General features: G+C 46.5%; 1 protein-coding gene across 1 annotated transcript in view; it reads left to right on the top strand.

Annotated features, from left to right (window-relative positions):
* map1ab (microtubule-associated protein 1Ab) overlaps positions 1 to 16746 on the top strand; it is a 91789-nt gene extending 75043 nt beyond the window's left edge. Inside the window, exons 3-7 of the mRNA XM_049723212.2 lie at positions 3854 to 3936; positions 4075 to 4212; positions 4604 to 14090; positions 14160 to 14392; positions 14481 to 16746. Coding sequence (XP_049579169.2) covers positions 3854 to 3936; positions 4075 to 4212; positions 4604 to 14090; positions 14160 to 14392; positions 14481 to 14636 — 10097 coding nt within the window. The 3' untranslated portion in view covers positions 14637 to 16746. The remainder of the gene's footprint in view (positions 1 to 3853; positions 3937 to 4074; positions 4213 to 4603; positions 14091 to 14159; positions 14393 to 14480) is intronic.
* Positions 16747 to 19675: the final 2929 nt, after the last annotated feature.

Raw genomic sequence — 19675 nt, 5'->3', positions numbered from 1 at the left:
ACAAGCAAAATAGATTCCGTTCCGCCTCAGGGCTTTCATGGTTCTCCCAAAATGAAGCGATAGCAAGCCAGGAGTGTCTGGAGTGTATGACAACAATGGTGGAGATTGTTTATAATCTGTTTGTTTTACATCAGAAGCAGCAGTATGCCCCCCCCCCCCCCTCCCCTCCGCAGTCCTCCTTTTCATAAACGAGATGAGGCTGCCTCATTTTCTGCAGGATTTTCTTACTGGGAGCTGCAGAAATTGCGCTGGTTGCAACACACGGAAACCGGGATTATCTCCCCGGAGCGGCAACATCACGATAACGAGGCAAAAAAAACGCAAGAGATGAAATGAACGCTAATGGCGCCGGGCCGATACGCGGACATGGAGAGCAGTTGCGGGCCTGTCTTGTGATGCCGGCCGGCAGGCTGTTGGCGCAGAGTAGCGGCGGCAGTAAACATCGATCCCTCCTTGACAAGCTGCCCCCAAGGAGACTCCGCTCCGTCTCCACCGTCCTCTCCAATCTGCTGACTCTGCCATGCGCCCGACACACCCGAACCCGACTGCGACTTTCCAAAATGGACGGATGGATGGTCCTGCAGACTACTTGTTTTTTTTATTTGGTAGTTTTTCCCAAGCTGCCTGCCGCTTTGAAAATAAGCTGGGAGTAATTCCTCCGAGGGGCCTCTTGCCTCAGAGAGTGGCCTACTAATAGTTCTGCTGCCAATTTAACAGCCTGTCACCTCTGAATGGATTTTTTTTTTCAATTTTCTCCAGCCCATCCTTAAAATGTCCCCAACACAGTGGAACGTGACATTCCTGTGCTGTGTTTTTTCAACCTCGACAGATTGAACGGCCCATCCCGACACGTAGGAAGGTCTTTCACATAAAAGTGTGTGATGGATGAGTGGTCACCAGCGTCCATGTTAAGAAAATGTTTCTGCCCGACTCCCCTGGTGACAGAATTGACGATGGTGTTCCTGTGGTGATTGGGAGAACGGTCGCGTGAAAAGCAAGTAGCAGAGGGGACTGAAGACGCAGCTCTGAGGTATCCCACAAATTCAGATTGAGCATAGAGGAGGTATTCTTTCCCAGTCCCATACTTTGGGGTCTGTTTATGACAAAGTCCAGTATAGGCTTTGAAACCTAAACTTGTTTCTGGAGCAGGAGTCGCCTGGCTGAAATGTCAACTGCTGAACACAAATGGGGATGATGTAACAAATTTGGAGTAGCAAATTGTTTAACTCCAGGAAGGATGCCATGTGAAAAAACAGCATCTGGCATGAATGAAACGATTCAACTTATCTACAAATAGAAGCAAATTGCATTTGTAGTTGTTCCGTCCCTCCGCTGTGTTAGAGATTTGCTCACTCCAACTTATTTTGCAAGAACCACACGGGAGACAAGCAAGTCCTTTTTGGCACCTGCAGGTGGAGAGTCCATTCGTCGCTGTGTGTGCAGCGATGATCGAATGGAGGTCTGAAACTCTCCCTCCTGTAAGGGCATATTTATTAGGAGAAGCAGAGTGGGGGTGAGAGTGGACAGGTTTGGTGAATCCCCGGCCTCTGGTCAAATCAGAGCAGGGGGTGTTTTACGATGTTGTGGGAAACAGAACAACTTTGATTGCTTCCTCTGCAGCTGGTCAACCAAGCAGAGGAAGCAACCACTTCATTTTACTGCGTTGTGAGAGCAAGACAAGATTGGTTAATCATTATAGTCTACATTCCAACATAATCCTACGATAAAGATAACCTGGAAAACCCTAACACGCTGGACGTCAGAAATGAAAATGCAAATCACGATGCAACAAACAATGCGATGTCAGACTCCAGAGAGTCGTCTGCCGTTCCAGACACGGCATGCACAACAGAGGCATTGTGGGGATTTGTGCTGCTACCAAGCAGCGTGGGGAAGTGTTTACGCTGGCCGGAACGACACACAAATACACACTCATATGTTGCCTGTTTTGTGTGTGTGTGCGTTATCTACACTTCCTTCAGGACTTTGAGAGTGATGTCATCATTGGCATGCCGCACAGCGATGTCGCTTGGCCAACATCCTGCTGCTGGCTGCAGCGACAATAGCTGCCTTCTCTCTCTCTCTCTGGGTGGTCCCTCCCCCCCCCTTGCTAGCCCCCCGTGTTTGCCCAAATGTGTTTGCTTTTGGCTTGTAGCTTCACTCTGCCAGTCAAAATTGTCACCAAAGTGCAACATGTCATAAAAGTATCAAAATAAGAAGCACGATGAACCCCCGTTTATCAGTGCAAATGTTAGCTAACATTGGAAACTCGCAATTGTCGCAATTCAAATGACGATATTCGGCGCACAAAATGGACATATTGACTTTCATGACATTGGCTGTTTCCTTTTTATTTTTCATCTGGCTCCCCATGACTCGATCTCCCCGCCGCGACAATCCTGGGAATCCTGCCTCCCGATTAGCTCACGTCAATGAAATGAGCGCCAATATCATTTGTAGTTAACGGGCGATTAGCATTTGTCAAACTGACGTGTTGATGAACTTTATTAGCGTAATTAGCTCACTTCAATTAAGTTCACGTAAACTGGATGGATGCTCATGTGGGCGGCGTGTGGGCGGGCTATATTAATTCAAATGGCAAAAGCGGTCTTGCTAAATCACCCGCGTCCTCCATTTTGTTAACAGTGCAGGGGAAGTGAGCGTTGGGTTTTAAACTTCACGCATCGCTTCTTATCTATGTAACGACCCGCGAAAGCCAAAAACGGACAGCCAGAAGTAGTACGTTTGATTCTTCAAAAGTTCTCCCCATCACAGTATTAGACACGTGGAACATTATCTAGAGCAGGCTCCTATAAACGGAGCGCGCTCATTTCGGGAGTTCACATGGATATTTATATCAAACGGGTCAGCAGAGGGAAAAAAGAGCAGAAGCACCCACTTCTTCCAGACCAGGAATGAGCAACTTAAATGATGGAGGGGGGCATACACTTTCATCAGTGCTACTGGGGGGCACATAAGACCACACACTTCAGAACCAAATGTACAGTTTGACAAAAATGAAATACAACAAAAATGTGTTTATTGCCGGAGCGGATTAATGGTATTTCAATTCATTTCAATAGGAAACATTGATATGGTATACAAGTAAATGAGGCGAATGTGAACAGCAGCACAATCATAAACATTAATTAAAACAAAATAATAAAATAAATAAAATAATGCTACACTTACCAATTACTCTCACATAAGCATTTGAAAAATCAAATGAAACAAAATAATAAATGCATACAAACCGTGTCGAGACTATTGAGCGAAGTCTTGGTAATACAAGATGATTAGCTCCACGAGCTGATAATTGTGGTCATAATTTTTGACTTGGCTAATTATAACATCCCATCAGTGCTGACACAAAATGGATTCGGAAATGTTGCATCACCGGTGGGCCGAACAAGCGCCACAATTGTGCTGAATGTTCCTCTTGCTTTGGAATGTTTGTTTATACACAAAATCGTTGAGCGCTACTGAGCATGTAGAGTAGATTGCGAAAGACAAATTCCGATTTCAATATCCAGCAGACGCCAGTGGCCTATTTCCAACTTGTGTTTTTCTAGCGTTGACGCACAAGTGGGTTGCTTGTCTCTTGTTAGTGATTGGCCTGAAATGATGCAACCAATGGTCAGAAAATGAAGCTAGCAGGTTTAGATGTTGCTAATTGGCATTTGTAGGAAGATTTCAAAAACAGCACAATGTGAGCGCAAACTCATTCTTTTTTCCGGCGTCGGCTTGAATATTCTCCTGGTCACGTGACCCTAATTAGCCATTTGAAAAGATGGATGGATTTCAAACACATCTCTCCAACAGTCTTTATGTGTTGACCTTCGTTTGTGTGCAGGACAAAGGACTCTACACCACAGAAGTGATGTCCTCGAGACGGTGGTGCTTGTTAACCCTTCCGTAGAAACTGTCGTAGCAGAGGTAAGCTCAGACGCCACCTGACCAGGGTGTCCATCATAACATAAATGATTTATAGTGCGTTCCTCCGTCAATTGCTCTCTCAATCTTTTTCAACCCTTCTGATGCATCTTAATGGAGGTGTGTCTTTGCGTTTCCCAGATCCAGTGTCTCATCACAGACTCAGCGGGCCACAAGCTTGTGATCTTGAGTGGTCCAAGCTCGGAACACGGTGGCCTCCTTCTTCAAAGAGGGTTTTTTACCCACGACACCTTTGCGAGTATATTTTCAGATCCTGGGGTGAGTCCACGCTACCTTACTAGTCTACATACACATGTTGGGTAAATCTTTTGTTAAGGAAAGAAAAGCCATAATTGGCACTGAAATAACAGGCAAAAGTATGAATTAATCCAAATTTACTCGGAATAACTACTGGGAATAGGACATTCTTTTTGGTCCGACAAGGCAAACTAAGAACAAACAAAATGGCCGCACTAGTCAATGTTCTAATGATGGAATTCATTGGTGGAAGGAGCTGAAACCTCTCAGACCAGATGAAAGTTACCATTGTTTTGCTCCAAACCATTTTAATGTATTATTTCAAAATAAGCTTCTGTATGTGACAAAGTCCCAAAATAGCAACAGTAAAAATCGATATCTTGACCAAGTTCTGCCTTTTCTCCTTCTGCAGGTCATTGAACTTCTTGGCCCATCCATCCCCAAGCAGCAGGCTACACTTACTGTGTCCTGCCGCGGGGAGGTGGGCTGGAACCCCGTGGGACAGCAGCAGAGCCTTCGAGAGTTCCTGCACTACAAACTAAACCCTGATCCTGTGATCCTCAACATGGAAGGGGTCACCGAGTTCAGCGAGTACATCTGTGCCACGGTTGACGTGCCCTCGCCCTTTGAGCTCCTGGAACCACCGACATCCGGAGGATTCCTGAAACTGTCCAAGCCGTGTTGCTACATCTTTCCCGGCGGACGTGGCGACTCGGCTCTCTTCGCTGTCAACGGCTTCAACATCTTAGTAGACGGCGGCTCTGAACGCAAATCCTGCTTCTGGAAACTGGTCCGGCACCTGGACCGTATCGACTCCATTCTGCTCACTCACGTCGGTGCCGACAATCTCCCCGGGATCAATGGAATCCTACAGAGGAAGATCGCCGAGCAGGAGGAGGAAGGATCTCAAGGCTCCACCAACGGTACCGATTGGCTCAAGAACCTGATCTCTCCAGAACTCGGTGTGGTCTTTTTCAACGTGCCGGAAAAGTTGCGCATGCCAGAATCGAATCTTAAAGTCAAACGCAGCATCGAAGAAGCCTCGCTGACTTTGCAGTACCTTAACAAACTGGGAATCAAGCCCGAGCCTCTCTATCGAGTAGTCAGCAACACCATTGAGCCCATTACGCTGTTCCACAAGATGGGAGTGGGCCGCTTAGATATGTACGTTCTCAACCCTGTCAAGGAAAGCAAGGAGATGCAGTTCCTCATGCAAAAGTGGGCTGGCAACAGCAAAGCCAAAACTGGCATTGTTTTGCCAAATGGCAAAGAAGGAGAAATATCCGTGCCCTACCTGACATCAGTCTCCGCCTTAATCGTCTGGCTTCCCGCAAACCCCGCAGAAAGGATCGTCAGAGTCCTCTTCCCGGGAAACGCACCTCAAAACAAGATCCTGGAAGGCCTGGAAAAATTAAAGCACCTTGACTACTTGCGTTATCCCGTGGCTACGCAAAAAGATATTGCGTCAGGAGCACCTCCCTCTGGGCTCAAGCAGACAAAGCTAAAACAAAGAACGGAGAGCAAAGAGAGCCTTAAATCTTCCCCCAAGACAACCGCAAAGGTCAGCAAGGAAAAAACAGAAGGACAAGATGATGTCGGCACAGAGACGCAGAGCGAGCCCGTCAAGGAAATCCTGTCGGCGAAAAAGGACACAAAAAAGACGAGCAAAACAATCAAATCTAAACTTGACATCCCAGAAAAGAAAAAACTTCTCAAGGAAAAATCTTTGAGAAAGCACTCCAAGGAAAGAGTGTCAAAGATGGATGAGAAAAAGGACAAAGAGAAGAAAGAGATCAAGAAGGTCAAGAAAGATGAGTCGGCTAGAAAAGACGAAAAGAGAGACGGCAAGGCCAAAGAGGACAAGAAAAAGGACCCATCCAAACCGGAGCTGAGAAAAATAGCAAAGCCTGACCTCAAACCACTCACGCCAGAAGTACGAAAGACTTTACACAAAGCAAAAGTGTCCAGCAAAACGAAGATCGGAAAAACAAAACCGGCAAAGGCCAAACCGAAGCCAGAAGAACCAAAAACTCGCCAAGAAAAAGTCCAAAGTGGAGAAAGCATTCAAGCAGAGCCAACGCAGGATGAGGTTCCTCCCTCTAAAGGCCTCGCCGAGGACACCCAAGTGGTCAAAGAAGTAGCTGGAGATCTTCTGAAAGCATTCGTTGGTGAGGACAACTTGCAGATTGCAGCCCAAAGCCTTCCCCAAGAGAAGACAGAAGAACCAGGAAGTGTTCCGCCTACGACGGAGCCTCCTTCAAGGGAGGAACCGCGACTACCGGAAGCTGAAGACAACCAGAAAGAGATGGACGAGACTCAGATGTATGAGGATGAGGGAGCTGCATCTCAAGATGAAGATGCTCCTGATACTGCTGAGGCGAGGACAGAAGAAGAGGAGGAAGAGGAGGAGGAAAAAGAGGAAGAAGAGGAGGATATGGGAATTGGCGAAGAGGAAGATGAATTCCAGTTGAAGGAGCATGACGGAATGGACAGCAGACATGAAACGAAACACAAATCAGAAACTTTAGCAAAGGTTGACACAAAAGTGGATGAAGACGAGCCGGTGAAGAAGGCGGAACTGGAAGAAGTTGAAGATCTAGACGTAATAGCCGACGAAGAGCTCACGGGTGAAGGTGCGGCCAAAGAGCTGATGGTCAGCGAGAGCAAAGCCCACACCTTGACCCGAGCTGAGATGGAGGAAGACGAAGAGGAGGAAGAGGGCTACCTTTCACATGTTGCTGGGACAACGGCGCCCATAAGTGCTCCTGGAACCGGAACGGCAGCGGTAGAACCCATCTCCCACATACAAGACGAAACCATTCCGGGCTACTCCGAGACAGAACAGACCATCTCCGACGAGGAGATCCACGAGGAGGCCGAGGAACGGATCCCGCACCTTCAATATGACGTCGGTTCCCACGACGTCTCGGTTCCGGATCAGACTGGGTCATTTGTAAACATTCACGGCATGAGAGAGATGCAGGCTTCGGCCGGGAAAGGTTTCATACCTGGCGTTCAGGAGCAGGTGTCGCTCTTTACCAACATCTTCACTGCTCCTCTGGCGGAGGAAGAACACGTATCTTCTGCGACGTCCATCACAGAGTATGACAAGATGTCCTCTCTGCCCACCTCGCTGGCTGAAGACCAGTCTGTCGCATCCACCGTGGCTCTTGAGGAGCCGGCAAAAAGCCGAGTGGCAAGTGAGCAACTTCTCTCGTCTGGAACGCTTTCACCATCGTCTCTCGAAGACAAGTCTCCTTCGGCTGACTTGCAACTTCCTCTCGAAGACGCAAAGAAGGTTCCCGAGTCCCACGATGATGACGACGATGAAGAAGAAGAGGAAGATCAGACCCCCAATGTTGATATCTCACTGGAGAAACTCCAAGAGGGCTACGCCTTATCCCAAGAACCAAAGTGCAAAGAGAAGGATGCTGAAAAGCTGTCCGGTCCTGCATCTTTTGTCGCCATGTCCATAGAAGAAGACAAACCGGTCCGCTTTCCGGTAGAAGAGGAAAATATTGATGCGGTGGCCTCCAAAGGTGTCTCCTCAGTTGTGCCGACCAGACCTTTTGGCTCGGACTCTGTCACCTCCGAGAGCGAGGAGCGTTGTTTCAGTCCAGATGACATCACTGTCAAAATGGCCTCCCCGACCCAATCGGGACCACCCAGCGCATCTCATTCTCCTCTTCGACATTCTCCTGATCTGGACCTCCCTAAGCTTGCCACCTCAACTGGAGACAAAATCAGAATGAAGAAAGAAGAAGAACAAAAAGACACCAAAAGAGAGGACAAACCATCTGTCAAAGAACCTGAACCTGTCATGGAGGCAGTACAAGACATGGAAAAACAGACAACCACTAACCCTAACCCTTCAACACAAGTTCAAGCACCTTTGTCAGGACCAAAATCTCCCACCGATGAAGAACACGATACATCTGCAGAAAAATGTTTCCTTGACGACAATGAAAATAACAACAAAGGCAACTTTGACGATGACGACAAGTCTGTAGTGAAAACAACTGTCACCATCAAAGCTTCTGAATTACAACAAATGGAGGATGAGAATGAATCCAAATCTGCTCCCCTGGAAGATGTTTGTGATGTTTCACCTATAAAAGATGAGAAGGTAGTGAAAGATGCCAAACTTGACACTGATAAACCTGCAACAAACGAAACGTTTGATGCCATCATGAAAGATGACCTTCAAGACTTGGGAGCAGAGACCGGTCCTTTAGCTAAGTCGCCTGAAGAAGCCACTGTTGATGACCATGAGCTCCAAACCATGGAAGAAATCAAGAAGACAGATGATGTGGCTGAGCGTAACGAAACGAAACAGGAGGCGAGAGACGAGGACAGATCTTCTGACATTTTTACCACAAAAGCAGAAGAAACAGAGATTCAGTTTGTTCACAGCACAGAGGCAAAGGATGATCGTTCAATTGAAAAGCCTTGCGAGGAGGACAAGCAGGAAAGGAACAGCAAGGATGAAACCGCGGACGATAAGATCATCAAAGATGATGAAGTAGAAAGCAGACCCGTCGCAGACGAGCAGACGAAAAAAGACGAGGCAGATACAATGTCGAGTGAAACCGTTTGTATGGCGGTTGCACACATTACGGCCAAAGAAAAGGAACAGGAGATCAAATCTTCCATACGAGAACCATCGCTTGCAGACAAACCGGACAAAGACACAAAAATAGCGCTAGACGCTTTTGCTAACGACATACCCGTTGCCGTGGAGATGGCAAGTGAGAATATCAATGAGCAGACCGCTCTGCAAGATGACATTTCTGCTCATGACAAAATGGACGCCATCACTGACAAACTGGCCAAGAAGGAAGAAGTCGTGGATCAAAGCCTTGGTATCAAATCTGAGGAAGAAGATGAAGCGACTGATGAAAAGACTGCCGAACCCACTAAAGTGGAACCCAAAGATTCCGTTGTAGTAAAACCTATGGCAGAAGTGGATAAGAAGATGGATACAGAAGAACAACAACAAAAGATGGACACCAAAGAGATACAAAAGGAAGAAGCTGACGAAAAGCATAAAAGCTCTGATGGTGTACTGAAGAAAGAGGAACTACAAGATGTTGATGTTGTATTGACCCAAACTATGAAAGACAAACAGAGCCCCGTTAAGCTGAAAGAACCAACAGTGTTGGAGGATGTTCAAGAAACGACCAAAGATGGCAAAGATGTTCCGAAGGACTGCTCGGAGGATCCAAAACTGAAAGAAGTCAAATCTGAAGAGATCAGCGAGAAATCGGTGAAGGATTCAGTTAAGCAGCACGCTAGCGACAATGAAACCATGAAAGACAACAAAGGAGAGCCCACCATACGTTCAAATGGAGACAAACAAGAGACAGACACAGAATCATTTGACAGAGAAAAGATCCAAAAGACAGTTACCAGGGGTGACGTCAATGAGGTGGACGGGGGAGCTAAGGACAACATACCTGGAGAAGAACCCTTCGACACAGTGACCGCAGCTCCAAAAGAGGAGGAACAAGAATGTGATCAGGTTGAAACAGTTGTCATTAGCTCCAAAGAGAAGATGGTGAAAGAAAAGGATGTTGCTCATGTTGCTGAACTGAGCAAGGAAAAAAAGATGGAGCAGGAACAGGAAAAAGAAGCAACCTGTGAGACCAAAGATCTGCGTGAGACCAAATCAGAAGAGATCAAAACCACGTCTGATATGAAGGCGGAGGAGATCAGCGACAAAGAGAGAGCTGAGGTAGAACATGCCAAGGAGAAGTGGGAGCGAGAGGAGTTGCAAGAGAAGGACCTGGATGAACCCAGGATGGAATCTGCACAGGCAACATTGAGAGATACGGTCTTAGACCAAAGGCCTGCCTTCCTGGTGCAGTCTTCTGATGAAGACCAGGAGGAGGAGGAAGATGAGGAAGAATATATATGTATGGGCTCTAGACCTTTATCTGTTGAGCTGAGAAAACCCCAACCTGACTCCATTTCTGCCATCCAAACATCTACATTGAGCGATCGACCTGAAGAGGCCGCACCCAGACCGAGCGTAATAGTAATACCAATTCTAACCATGCAGGAACCTTCAGTGGATGAAGACATCAAAGACTTTTCAGCAGAAGAATGCGGTCTTTCTAATGACGTCGCAAAACCCGCAACTGCTCCTTCAACGACCACCCACCCGGAGCCGTCTTCAACTCCTGACTCGGGAACTTCTATTGAAAAACAAGAACCGTCCTCTGATTTATCATACACTCGGACAGAACCAGAGTCCGGCTCCAGCACTGAGAGTCAATCCAAAATCCAATCTCCAATAAGTCCTGGTGCTGGGAAACTTGACAAAGAGGCTGAGCGGGAAATGGAAGGAGAACGGGAGGCGGCTTCTCCAGGATTTTCACAGCCTTGTTCGTACTTCCTCTTGGACAAAGACTCGGATGACGGCAGGCCAACTGATGCTTTGAAATCAGAGGAGAGCACTGAGAACGGACAACAAAACCAAACTTTGGATGCATCCAAATATGACCCATATGAGAAGCCCGTTCCAAAAGATACTGCCACTCGAGAAGGGACAGGTGTGTTTGAAGGTCAGACTCTTGAGATTAGCATGGATGATAACAGGAGGATGAGCCAAACCAGGTCAGCCGTGTTCCTACACGAGGACCAAGTCAAAGAACCAACGTCCTTGAGCAGAGTTGATGACGACAGCCCGCAGAGTGACAGCCACCAAAGCGCATCACCAGAAGAAGAAAACAGAGAGAAAGGGCAAGAAGAAGAGCAGGAACGAGAGCAAAGAGCCGACGTGACTCCCGCTGACAGTTTTTCAGCTTTCAATATGCAAGACAATAAAATTTCCCAGGAGTCTTATAGTCCCAAAGAGGACAAACCAGAAAAATCAGAGAAAGAGAAGGAAGATACCCAGGAAGGAACTTCAGGAACGTTACAGACAGGAGAAAGGGATCAGGCCTCTAGTGGTGGTGTGCTTCACTCCGCTGGGCAGCAAGAAAGCTGGAACCAATCAGATGTCAGCACTCCGTTCACACAAAAGGACACCGCAACGAAGGAGACGGAAAAATCGTCCAAAGACACGATGGCAGCAGAAAAAGATATTCTACCCCAAGATGCTTCATCCTCTGCAAGGGAAGAGCAAGAAGGTAAACTGAGAGCAGGCTTGAGCTCCTTGTCTTTAGATGACAACATTCTTGCCTCGGACAACAGTCAAGCCATGACGGACTTCCCCAAAGGTAAGGAACATTTGGTAGATGTACGCTTACTTGTAGCAGGTGAAGATTTCAACGTTGATGATGACGATGAAGACGATGATGAGGAAGAGGAGGACTCCAGTGATGTCGATATGGAAAAAGGTGCCAGGGAGCAGTCTGAAAAAGAAAGGTGCGGACGTAGTCCTAATGATAATACGACACCTTCTGAGGACTCAAATAAAACCTCTCCTGAGTTGAACTTCCAAAAAGAGGAGATGTTCTCCAAACCTACACCTGATCAAGCCTTTATGACGTCCAAGCAGGACACAAGTCAAATATTCCAATCTGGTGACACAAACTTTCTGGAGAAGGAAATGGTCTATGGAGCAACAGCTGCTGGTATGACCACATTTCCCGAGGCCAAGAGCGAAGCCGAAACGACAACAAGTGCTGTCAAAGAACCAAAACCTCTCGAAACAAAGGAAGACAAAACATGTTTATCCCCTGAGCCAGCATCACCCAGAATCGCCGAGGGTGTTGCTTCCTCTGAGATCCAGCGGTCACAGAACAAGGATGAAGACAAAGAACCTTTGTCGCCACCATCAGAAAACAGTTGCCAGTCATCACCCACGAGCAACCTCAGCAGCTCAACCTCAGCAGTACCATCAGACCGACCCACGTCCGTATCTGTGCCTGCCTCTGGTCTCTTTGCTCTGCACACCGACACCTATGCCGATATCGGACCGGGTGGATCTGAAGGATACTCTGCTGTCACTCAAGTGGGTCCAAAAGATCAGCAGCACGAAAGTCATCCGGATGTATGTGGACCAGTAACCTTAAGGGAAGATGACCAAGAAGACAACCGAGTGGAAAGTTCAGCTCTGACTGCTAAAACCGAGAACCAGCTTTCCTGGTTACCTTGCGCCTTCACCACCTCTTCAGCCAGTAACACATCAGCCTTCTACAGTTTCACTCAGCATTTAGAAGACGCTGCGAGCAATTTAGCCCAGCAAGTGCCATTGCTCACTAGCAGCTCTGTAACCTCAGCTTCTGGTGCCCTTCAGAGAGACGAGTACATGGAGGTGATGACCAAACCTGCAAAGGAGTATCCTCAGGCTGAGGAGACCAAATTGTCGTCATCTGTTGGAGCAAGTATTGAGCTCTCCTCGTCAGAAGCTAGTTTTGATGTCTCTTCACAAAGGGCTGACAGGGTTCCTCAAGGGCCAGCAGATCTCGTACGTGACTTTGAAGGGCAAAACATGTCTCGAGATAAAAACACGTCGTCATTACAAACTACAGAAAGTAATTTGAATACAACAGATCCGAAGACTGCCACGACTGTTGCGTCGTTACCAGAAGTGCTGATGCAAACTGCTCCTCACGCTGCCTCTGTCACCTCAGCGAGTCCAAGTGGTGCTATGAACACCTCATGTGCCGTCGCAGACCCTCCACAAGCAGAGGAGGGAAAGCAGCCGAGCGTGAAGACCCCACATGATGAAAAGGAGAAGATGATGATCCAAGATGAAGGAGACCAAGAAACAAGAAAAACCGACACTGCGGTCGGTCAAATGGAATCAAAGTCCTCAGAGGATGAGATGTGCAAAGACAGCACTGAGAAGATGAAAGCTGCAGATGTCAAGTGGGAAAAAGAAGCCGACCTCCCAGAGGTTTCAGAGAAGCCTCTAGAGAGATTGGGGACAAGGCGAAGGAGTAGCATATCGGATTGGGAGCTGCTGCAGAAGCCTGATGATTTCCCAAGTGCCCCTCCGCTAGGTTATGGTGACCAAGATGAGGAAGCCTTCAAATGGATGGCGAGCATCCACGGTGCCTCCTCAGGAGCAACCTTGAGCAAAGCAAAAACCGATCGTCCGTCAGACTTGAACACAGGAGCCTTCTCTGCTTCCTCTCTGACTGATTCCTCTTATGACTACAAACAGCTTAAAGGAGAACTGTCTCCTTCCTTCATCAACCCGAGTCCACACCAGTTCTCCGGTGACGAGGGTGAAGAGGACGACCAAAGCGACCGTTCCCAGGAGGGAGGCGATGCGGTCCACGAGCAAAAATCTGTGAAAAGGAAATCGCACAAGCAAAGGCGTCACCATGGAGACGCCGGTCATCAGTTGTCTGGTGTCACTTTAGCCGGAGAGGAAACACCTCCCACATCGGTGAGTGAGTCGTTGCCTTCGCCGTCTGATTCTGATGTGCCGCCAGGAACCGAGGAATGTCCATCCATTACGGCCGAAGGCAACCTGGACTCAGATGAAGACGCTGAACATTTGCCTGCAGACAAATTGTCTGCCCCTGGTGCTGCCGGTGGCCAACGGCCCTCATCGCCAAGGGCAGCTCAGAAGACGCAGGATCCCTTCCCTACCTCGGTGAAGGACCCACCTCCACAACCTCCCCATCCACATGCGTGCATGGTGGATCCAGAGGCTGTCCTTCAGGACGTCAGCAGCACAGGAAAACCTCTCAAGAAAGACCCTAAGGGTCTCAGGAAAGCCAAACCCAAATCAGCTTCTCCTGCCCGAAAGGGGGACACAAAGAAGAGGTCCACCACGCCGGTGAAGCAGGCCCACAAGGACTCGGCCTCACCTCAATCAGCATCCCTCAGGAGGAAGGACCTGGAGAGGAGCTCCAAGCTCGTGAAGATGTCAGAGAACCAAGGTTCACAAAGTGACATCCTCAAGGGCCTGGTCAATGGAGTGAAGAGCAGTTCAGGTGAGTTTCATCTATGAATGATGATCCCGAGACACTGGGACAGTAAAAGAATGTTGGCCGTGTGTTCAGGAAACAACTCTCAGAAAGCTCCTTCGGCAGTCCCGCCCGGACCACCGGTCTACGTGGACCTGGCCTACGTGCCCAACCACTGCAGTGCCAAGAACGTGGACCAGGAATTCTTCAAGCGGGTGCGAGCGGCGTACTACGTGGTGAGCGGTAACGACCCGAGCAGCGGGGAGCCAAGCCGCGGGGTCCTGGACGCCCTGCTGGAGGGCAAAGCTCAGTGGGGCTCCAACCTGCAGGTGCTCACGCAACCGCTTGGTTTTGGATATTTCCATTTATCAACCATACTCGTGGTCTGATTGATATTTGCTCTTTCTGACGCTGAAGGTGACCCTAATCCCAACACACGACACGGAGGTGACCCGTGAGTGGTACCAGCACACACACGAGAGGCAGCAGGACCTCAACATCATGGTCCTGGCCTCCAGCAGCACAGTGGTCATGCAGAACGAGTCTTTCCCTGCCTGCAAGATCGAGTTCTAACTTGACCGCAAATTATTTGCCTCGTCGCCAAACACAATTCGGTACCAAATATAATCGGTTAAATATAGCTGATTATCTTTTTTCCCATTTGTTGCTAAATTTGATGAAATTGCCGTACTGGTCACTTTGAGGCACATTTGCACAGTCAGTCATAACATTGTTATCTATTTTTTTCTTTTGAATCTTTTCATTTGAACTGAGAGCCGTCCCTAATCATTTGACACTCAAGAAATATAATTCCTTATCATTTTAGTAGATCTCGTTTTTCATGTATTCGTAAACTGCAATAATCGTGCAGGTGTCCCTAATGAAGTGTCCTCGGTCCAGATCATCTTGCTGTTGCTTTATAATTATTAATTACATTTTTAGATTTTATTTGAGATTTTTGGATTGTTTATGTCCTTATCCCAATGCTGCTTTGGAATAACTTCAAATCATTTATTTCATTTTAATTTCTATTTTAATCGTATAATACATTTTTTTTAAATGTATTTGAAATATTTTCAGTCATGATTACCTCTCCGCTACCTGAGAAACATTGTCATTTGTGATATTTTGTGTGGATGTTCCTGACAAGGCATCTGACGACGTTTCCGCACTTAAACGAATCACATTCGCGAAAGTTTCTCATCATGACATCGTCTTGGAGACGACAACACTAATGTAGCAAACGGAAGCTGGTTTTTCAACTAAGCAATAGGACCAGACCAAACACAAAATTCCAAAGGCCGTCAAGTCCCGTTGGATTTGAAAAACAAATACCAGGAATATCTTTGCACCAAGCCAGAACGCACTTTTTTACCGAGAAGGAAGTGGGAGGGGTTTAATTGTTTGTATTGAAGCACAGAGATGACCTCGTTGCAACATGTAAATATAGATCATAACAGCAACTATTTATAAATGAGCATGAATGAATGTTCGGGGAGGCATTTGTTGGAATATTTATTTGATTTTGCAAATGCTGCATGCTCGAGGCTGGTAGCTGAGAATGTCATCCCAGTTATTTTTTTATCGCGCTAATATTGCAAATAATTCTGCTCTGTGTCTTCTGACCAAAATATTGGTCGTTTTGGGCTCAGTTAACGCTAATTCAATTTTCCACCAACATGATGTATTCCCAAAAACGAGCAGTTAGCAAATTGTCTCGCACTAAATAACCCAAATCATCTAACCTGATTTTGAAACCATAATTTGAAACCCTAAATTGAAACCCAACTGTAAAAGCCTGATTTGAAACTTTAATTTGAAGCCTACTGTGGAATATAAAATCTCTTTTCAAACCCTGCGTTAAAGAAATGTCCAATTTCCCAATTTTATTGAATGTAGCATCAGCATGTTGGTACTCGTGATGCGTTTGAGCGAGCTTGGGAACGTGAAACTCGGTTTGATTTAACGACGACATAGCTAGCAGAAGACAACGACTTTCTCGACAATGCCTCAAAGTTCTAAACAAAACGTTTTCAATCGCGTCCGGATGTGATTTTCTCGGCTAAGATATAATCTTTACTATGGAATGGAAAAAGTATTTTTATGAATGTAGATGCACAGACTAACAACTCAAACGTGGATTTAATGGCAACCCGGTCATTGCAAGTTTTCTGACGACGCCAAAACACAAAAGCAGTGACGGCCGCCCTCGCCGGCCGCAACCTTCTCCTGACTACGACTTGAAAAAAAGGTCCAAACGGTCAAACACAACACGAATGTACCGCACACACACACAGCAATATACACCCACACGCTTTGTACATATCTCGGAACGTAACCTTTTGGCTTGGACAGTGATTCCACCCCACCAAGAGAACATCATGTTATCCTCTTGCATGTGACTCATTTGGTTCTAATCCTGAATGTAATTGTTGAACATGGAAGCAGCGCTAACGCTAAGTCTGAACGCCAATTTCAGATTGTGTGCTTCTGTTTAGTTCTGTCGTTATCAAGATGCTGTACAACGCTAACTCTCTCTGTCTCTCTCTCTCTGGAAACATAGCAACTTTCTTCCTCTTTCAACTATCGCTGTCTCTCTCTGGTCAAGTAGAAGTGCCGCGCACGCATTCATCGTAAAAGGGAAACAGCCCGGTAATCATTGATTAAAGTACATTCAACTCGATGATGTGTGTGTCTTTTGTTTTCTTCTTGTGTTGTCTACAAAGTACCACCTACATTCAAATGTGTACGTTAAAGCACTAACCCTACTTTGGGGTTACCTAGCTACTTTGCTACCTTCCATGCACACAAGAGAGGGTTCCATAGGGTAGTGGTTAGTCCTCTGGACTCACCTCAGCGACTTGAGTTCAAATACCCGTGGGACCAAATAAATATTTTATCATGGAAAAATTTGCAACACAGGGTGAGGGGTTAGTGCGTGGGCTGGGGTTTGGGTTAGAGCTAGGGTTTGGGTTAGGGTTAGACCTAGGGTTAGGGGTAAGGGATAGGGTTAGTGCAAGGGTTAGAGCTAGGGTTCGGATTAGGGTTTAGAGCTAGGGTTGGGTTAGGGTTTGGGTTAGAGTTAGGGTTGGGGTTAGGGTTAGAGCTAGTGTTAGGGTTAGACCTAAGGTTAGGGATAGAGTTAGTGCTGGAGTTAGGGTTAGGGCTAGGATTAGGGTTAGTGCTAGGGTTAGAGCTAGGGTTATATATTGCTGGATTTTGTCCACAATTTAGGGAGCGCGTTATCTGCGCCTCACGGCAAAAGCCATTGCCAATCGCCTGTTATCCAATTTACTCGTTTGATTTCTTCAGATTTAGGAAAATGCTAAGACACTGGAGCACAAATTAGACTTACACAGGTTGGTTGAGTTCAATCGCAATTCTTGTTCAGACAGCTCTGTTTTCAGGAAAGTACAATACAGCGCTGGGCCCTTCAAGAGCAGAAAGTCTCAGCTTATATTAAAGTTGCGAATTGTGGGCCGAGATTAATGGGTGATGAGTCTTTGGGGTGGGGCAAGTTCGCCATGGGAGTGGGTGCTGGTTATGGGCGATTCGGTGTGTGTGGGGGCTGTTGTGTTCCATCCCGTCTTTCGGCCTTGGCGATCATCTTTGACCGAGTCCTTGGCTGGCTCCCTCTGGCACCTGCTGGTTTTATCTCCACGTGACCTTCCTGTGAACATTCTTCTCCAATCTTGGACATACACTGTCGTACCTCATTCTTTCAATTTTGTCATTTTGTACCAAATTATGTTAGCTTTTGGCTGTGACATCATTAATCTATTGCTGTTCATTTGATACTTCATGTCTTTGCTTATTCTTAGTTTAATCATGCTTCCAACCGTATCTTTTCTTTGTTAGGCAAAATATTTCCCTCTGTGCAGAGAAGGTTCAGTAGTAATCAAAAACTGGCGTCGAGCATTAGTCAAAACATAAGATAAAATCAAGTACTGAACGGTCAAGACGACTCTGGCCGTGTCCATGATTTAGAGAAAAAACATCAGGCATGCATTACAGAGTTCCTTAAGGGCCTTTCAGCTATTTAGACAATATATCAAAAGTCATTTGTTATTTCAAAGTGCTCAGAAATATATATCAGATCATAAAGTTATAAAAACCTTTCTCATCACCACTTATCAAAAATGTCTCGTTATGTCTTCTTTATTGATTTCGTGTGTAGGTATAATTATATGCTTAAAATGTTTCTTTTATTTATTTAATTTGTAAATATACTTGTCTGCTTATGTACTTTATAAAATGAGGTTTGAGCATATCTGTTTTTGTAGCGAGGCAGGACTTTTTGTATTTCGACCTCATTCCTTCAATATATATATATATATATATATATATATATATATATATATATATATATATATATATATATATATATATATATATATATATCTGTGTGTGTGTGTTTTACGTTGTTATATGACACAGCATTTATTTGTGGTTTCCAGCTGCACTTATACTGTATGTTCACCTTGTACAAGAACCAAACACAGTCACCCTAAAAAAAATTCCCGCGTTAAGTGCACCTGCGCGAAAAGTTTTAGGTCCTGCAGAACGTGAAAATGACCAAAACCTTTTCACGCAGGTGTGTTTAACGAGGGTAACTTGGAAAACATATTGGAACGCGGCCCCTCGAGGACTGCAGGTCGACACCGCTGGTTTAACTGAAAGTGCCACAACTGCCCTCACCCCCACTTTCTGATTGGCTGTTTGATCGGTGATGTCACACGGACACTCCATTAGGTACACCGCCATTTTCAGGTGTACCTAATAACAGGCCACTTCTTTAGGGAAAAATCATGGCCAAAGTTTAACTGAAAGTGAAAAGGACCACACCCGCCCTCATCCCCACTTTCTGATTGGCTGTTTGATCGGTGACGTCACGCGAACGCTCCATTAGGTACACCGCCATTTTCAGGTGTACCTAATAACAGACCACTTCATTAGGGAAAAATCATGGCCAAAGCTTAAGTGAAAGTGAAAAGTAGAGTCTACCACTAGGCCACTGAGCTGGTTTGTGGGTGGCTTTAGCGCCTGAAAGCTCAGCACGCGAATTACGAGAATACTGACGTCACAGCCCACGCTCTAAATTCGGCACAGATAGAAATAGAGCGCGAGTGCGCCGTGTCCGTACTACTGAGTACGTACACGCACTTGTGAGTGTGCACCGAGCTTTCTGACACGGCTTCCGGTAGTAAAATTAAGTAAGTAAAATTTGCTGTGGCAATTCTTAGGAGAGATTCGAGGTGTTGGTCCGTTTACCTAGATCTGTGACTGGTTGATGTTGATGTTCATGTGGCTGAACGTCACGTCGCGTACGTCGAGCCAAATTGTCCACTCTTTTTTAAACACTCGGCACTCAGTGTCCACCTTGCTTTTCCTTGGGCCACTCATTTTAATGGAAGGATTCCAGGGGAAGGTTTGTGGGTGGCTTTAGCGTAAAACTGCATCTAAAAGCTCAGCGCGCGAATTACAAGAATCCTGATGTCCCAGCCCACGCTCTAAATTCGGCACTGATAAACAGAGAGCGCGAGTGCGCCGTGTCCGTCCTACTGAGTACGTACACGCACTTGTGAGTGTGCACCGAGCTTTCTGACACGGCT

The sequence above is a fragment of the Syngnathus scovelli genome, chromosome 6, assembly GCF_024217435.2.
Source record: "Syngnathus scovelli strain Florida chromosome 6, RoL_Ssco_1.2, whole genome shotgun sequence".
In the NCBI taxonomy this organism is placed as follows: Eukaryota; Metazoa; Chordata; class Actinopteri; order Syngnathiformes; family Syngnathidae; genus Syngnathus; species Syngnathus scovelli.
The sequence above is the reverse complement of the archived record's forward strand: the minus strand, read 5'-3'. Positions and strand labels throughout refer to the sequence as shown.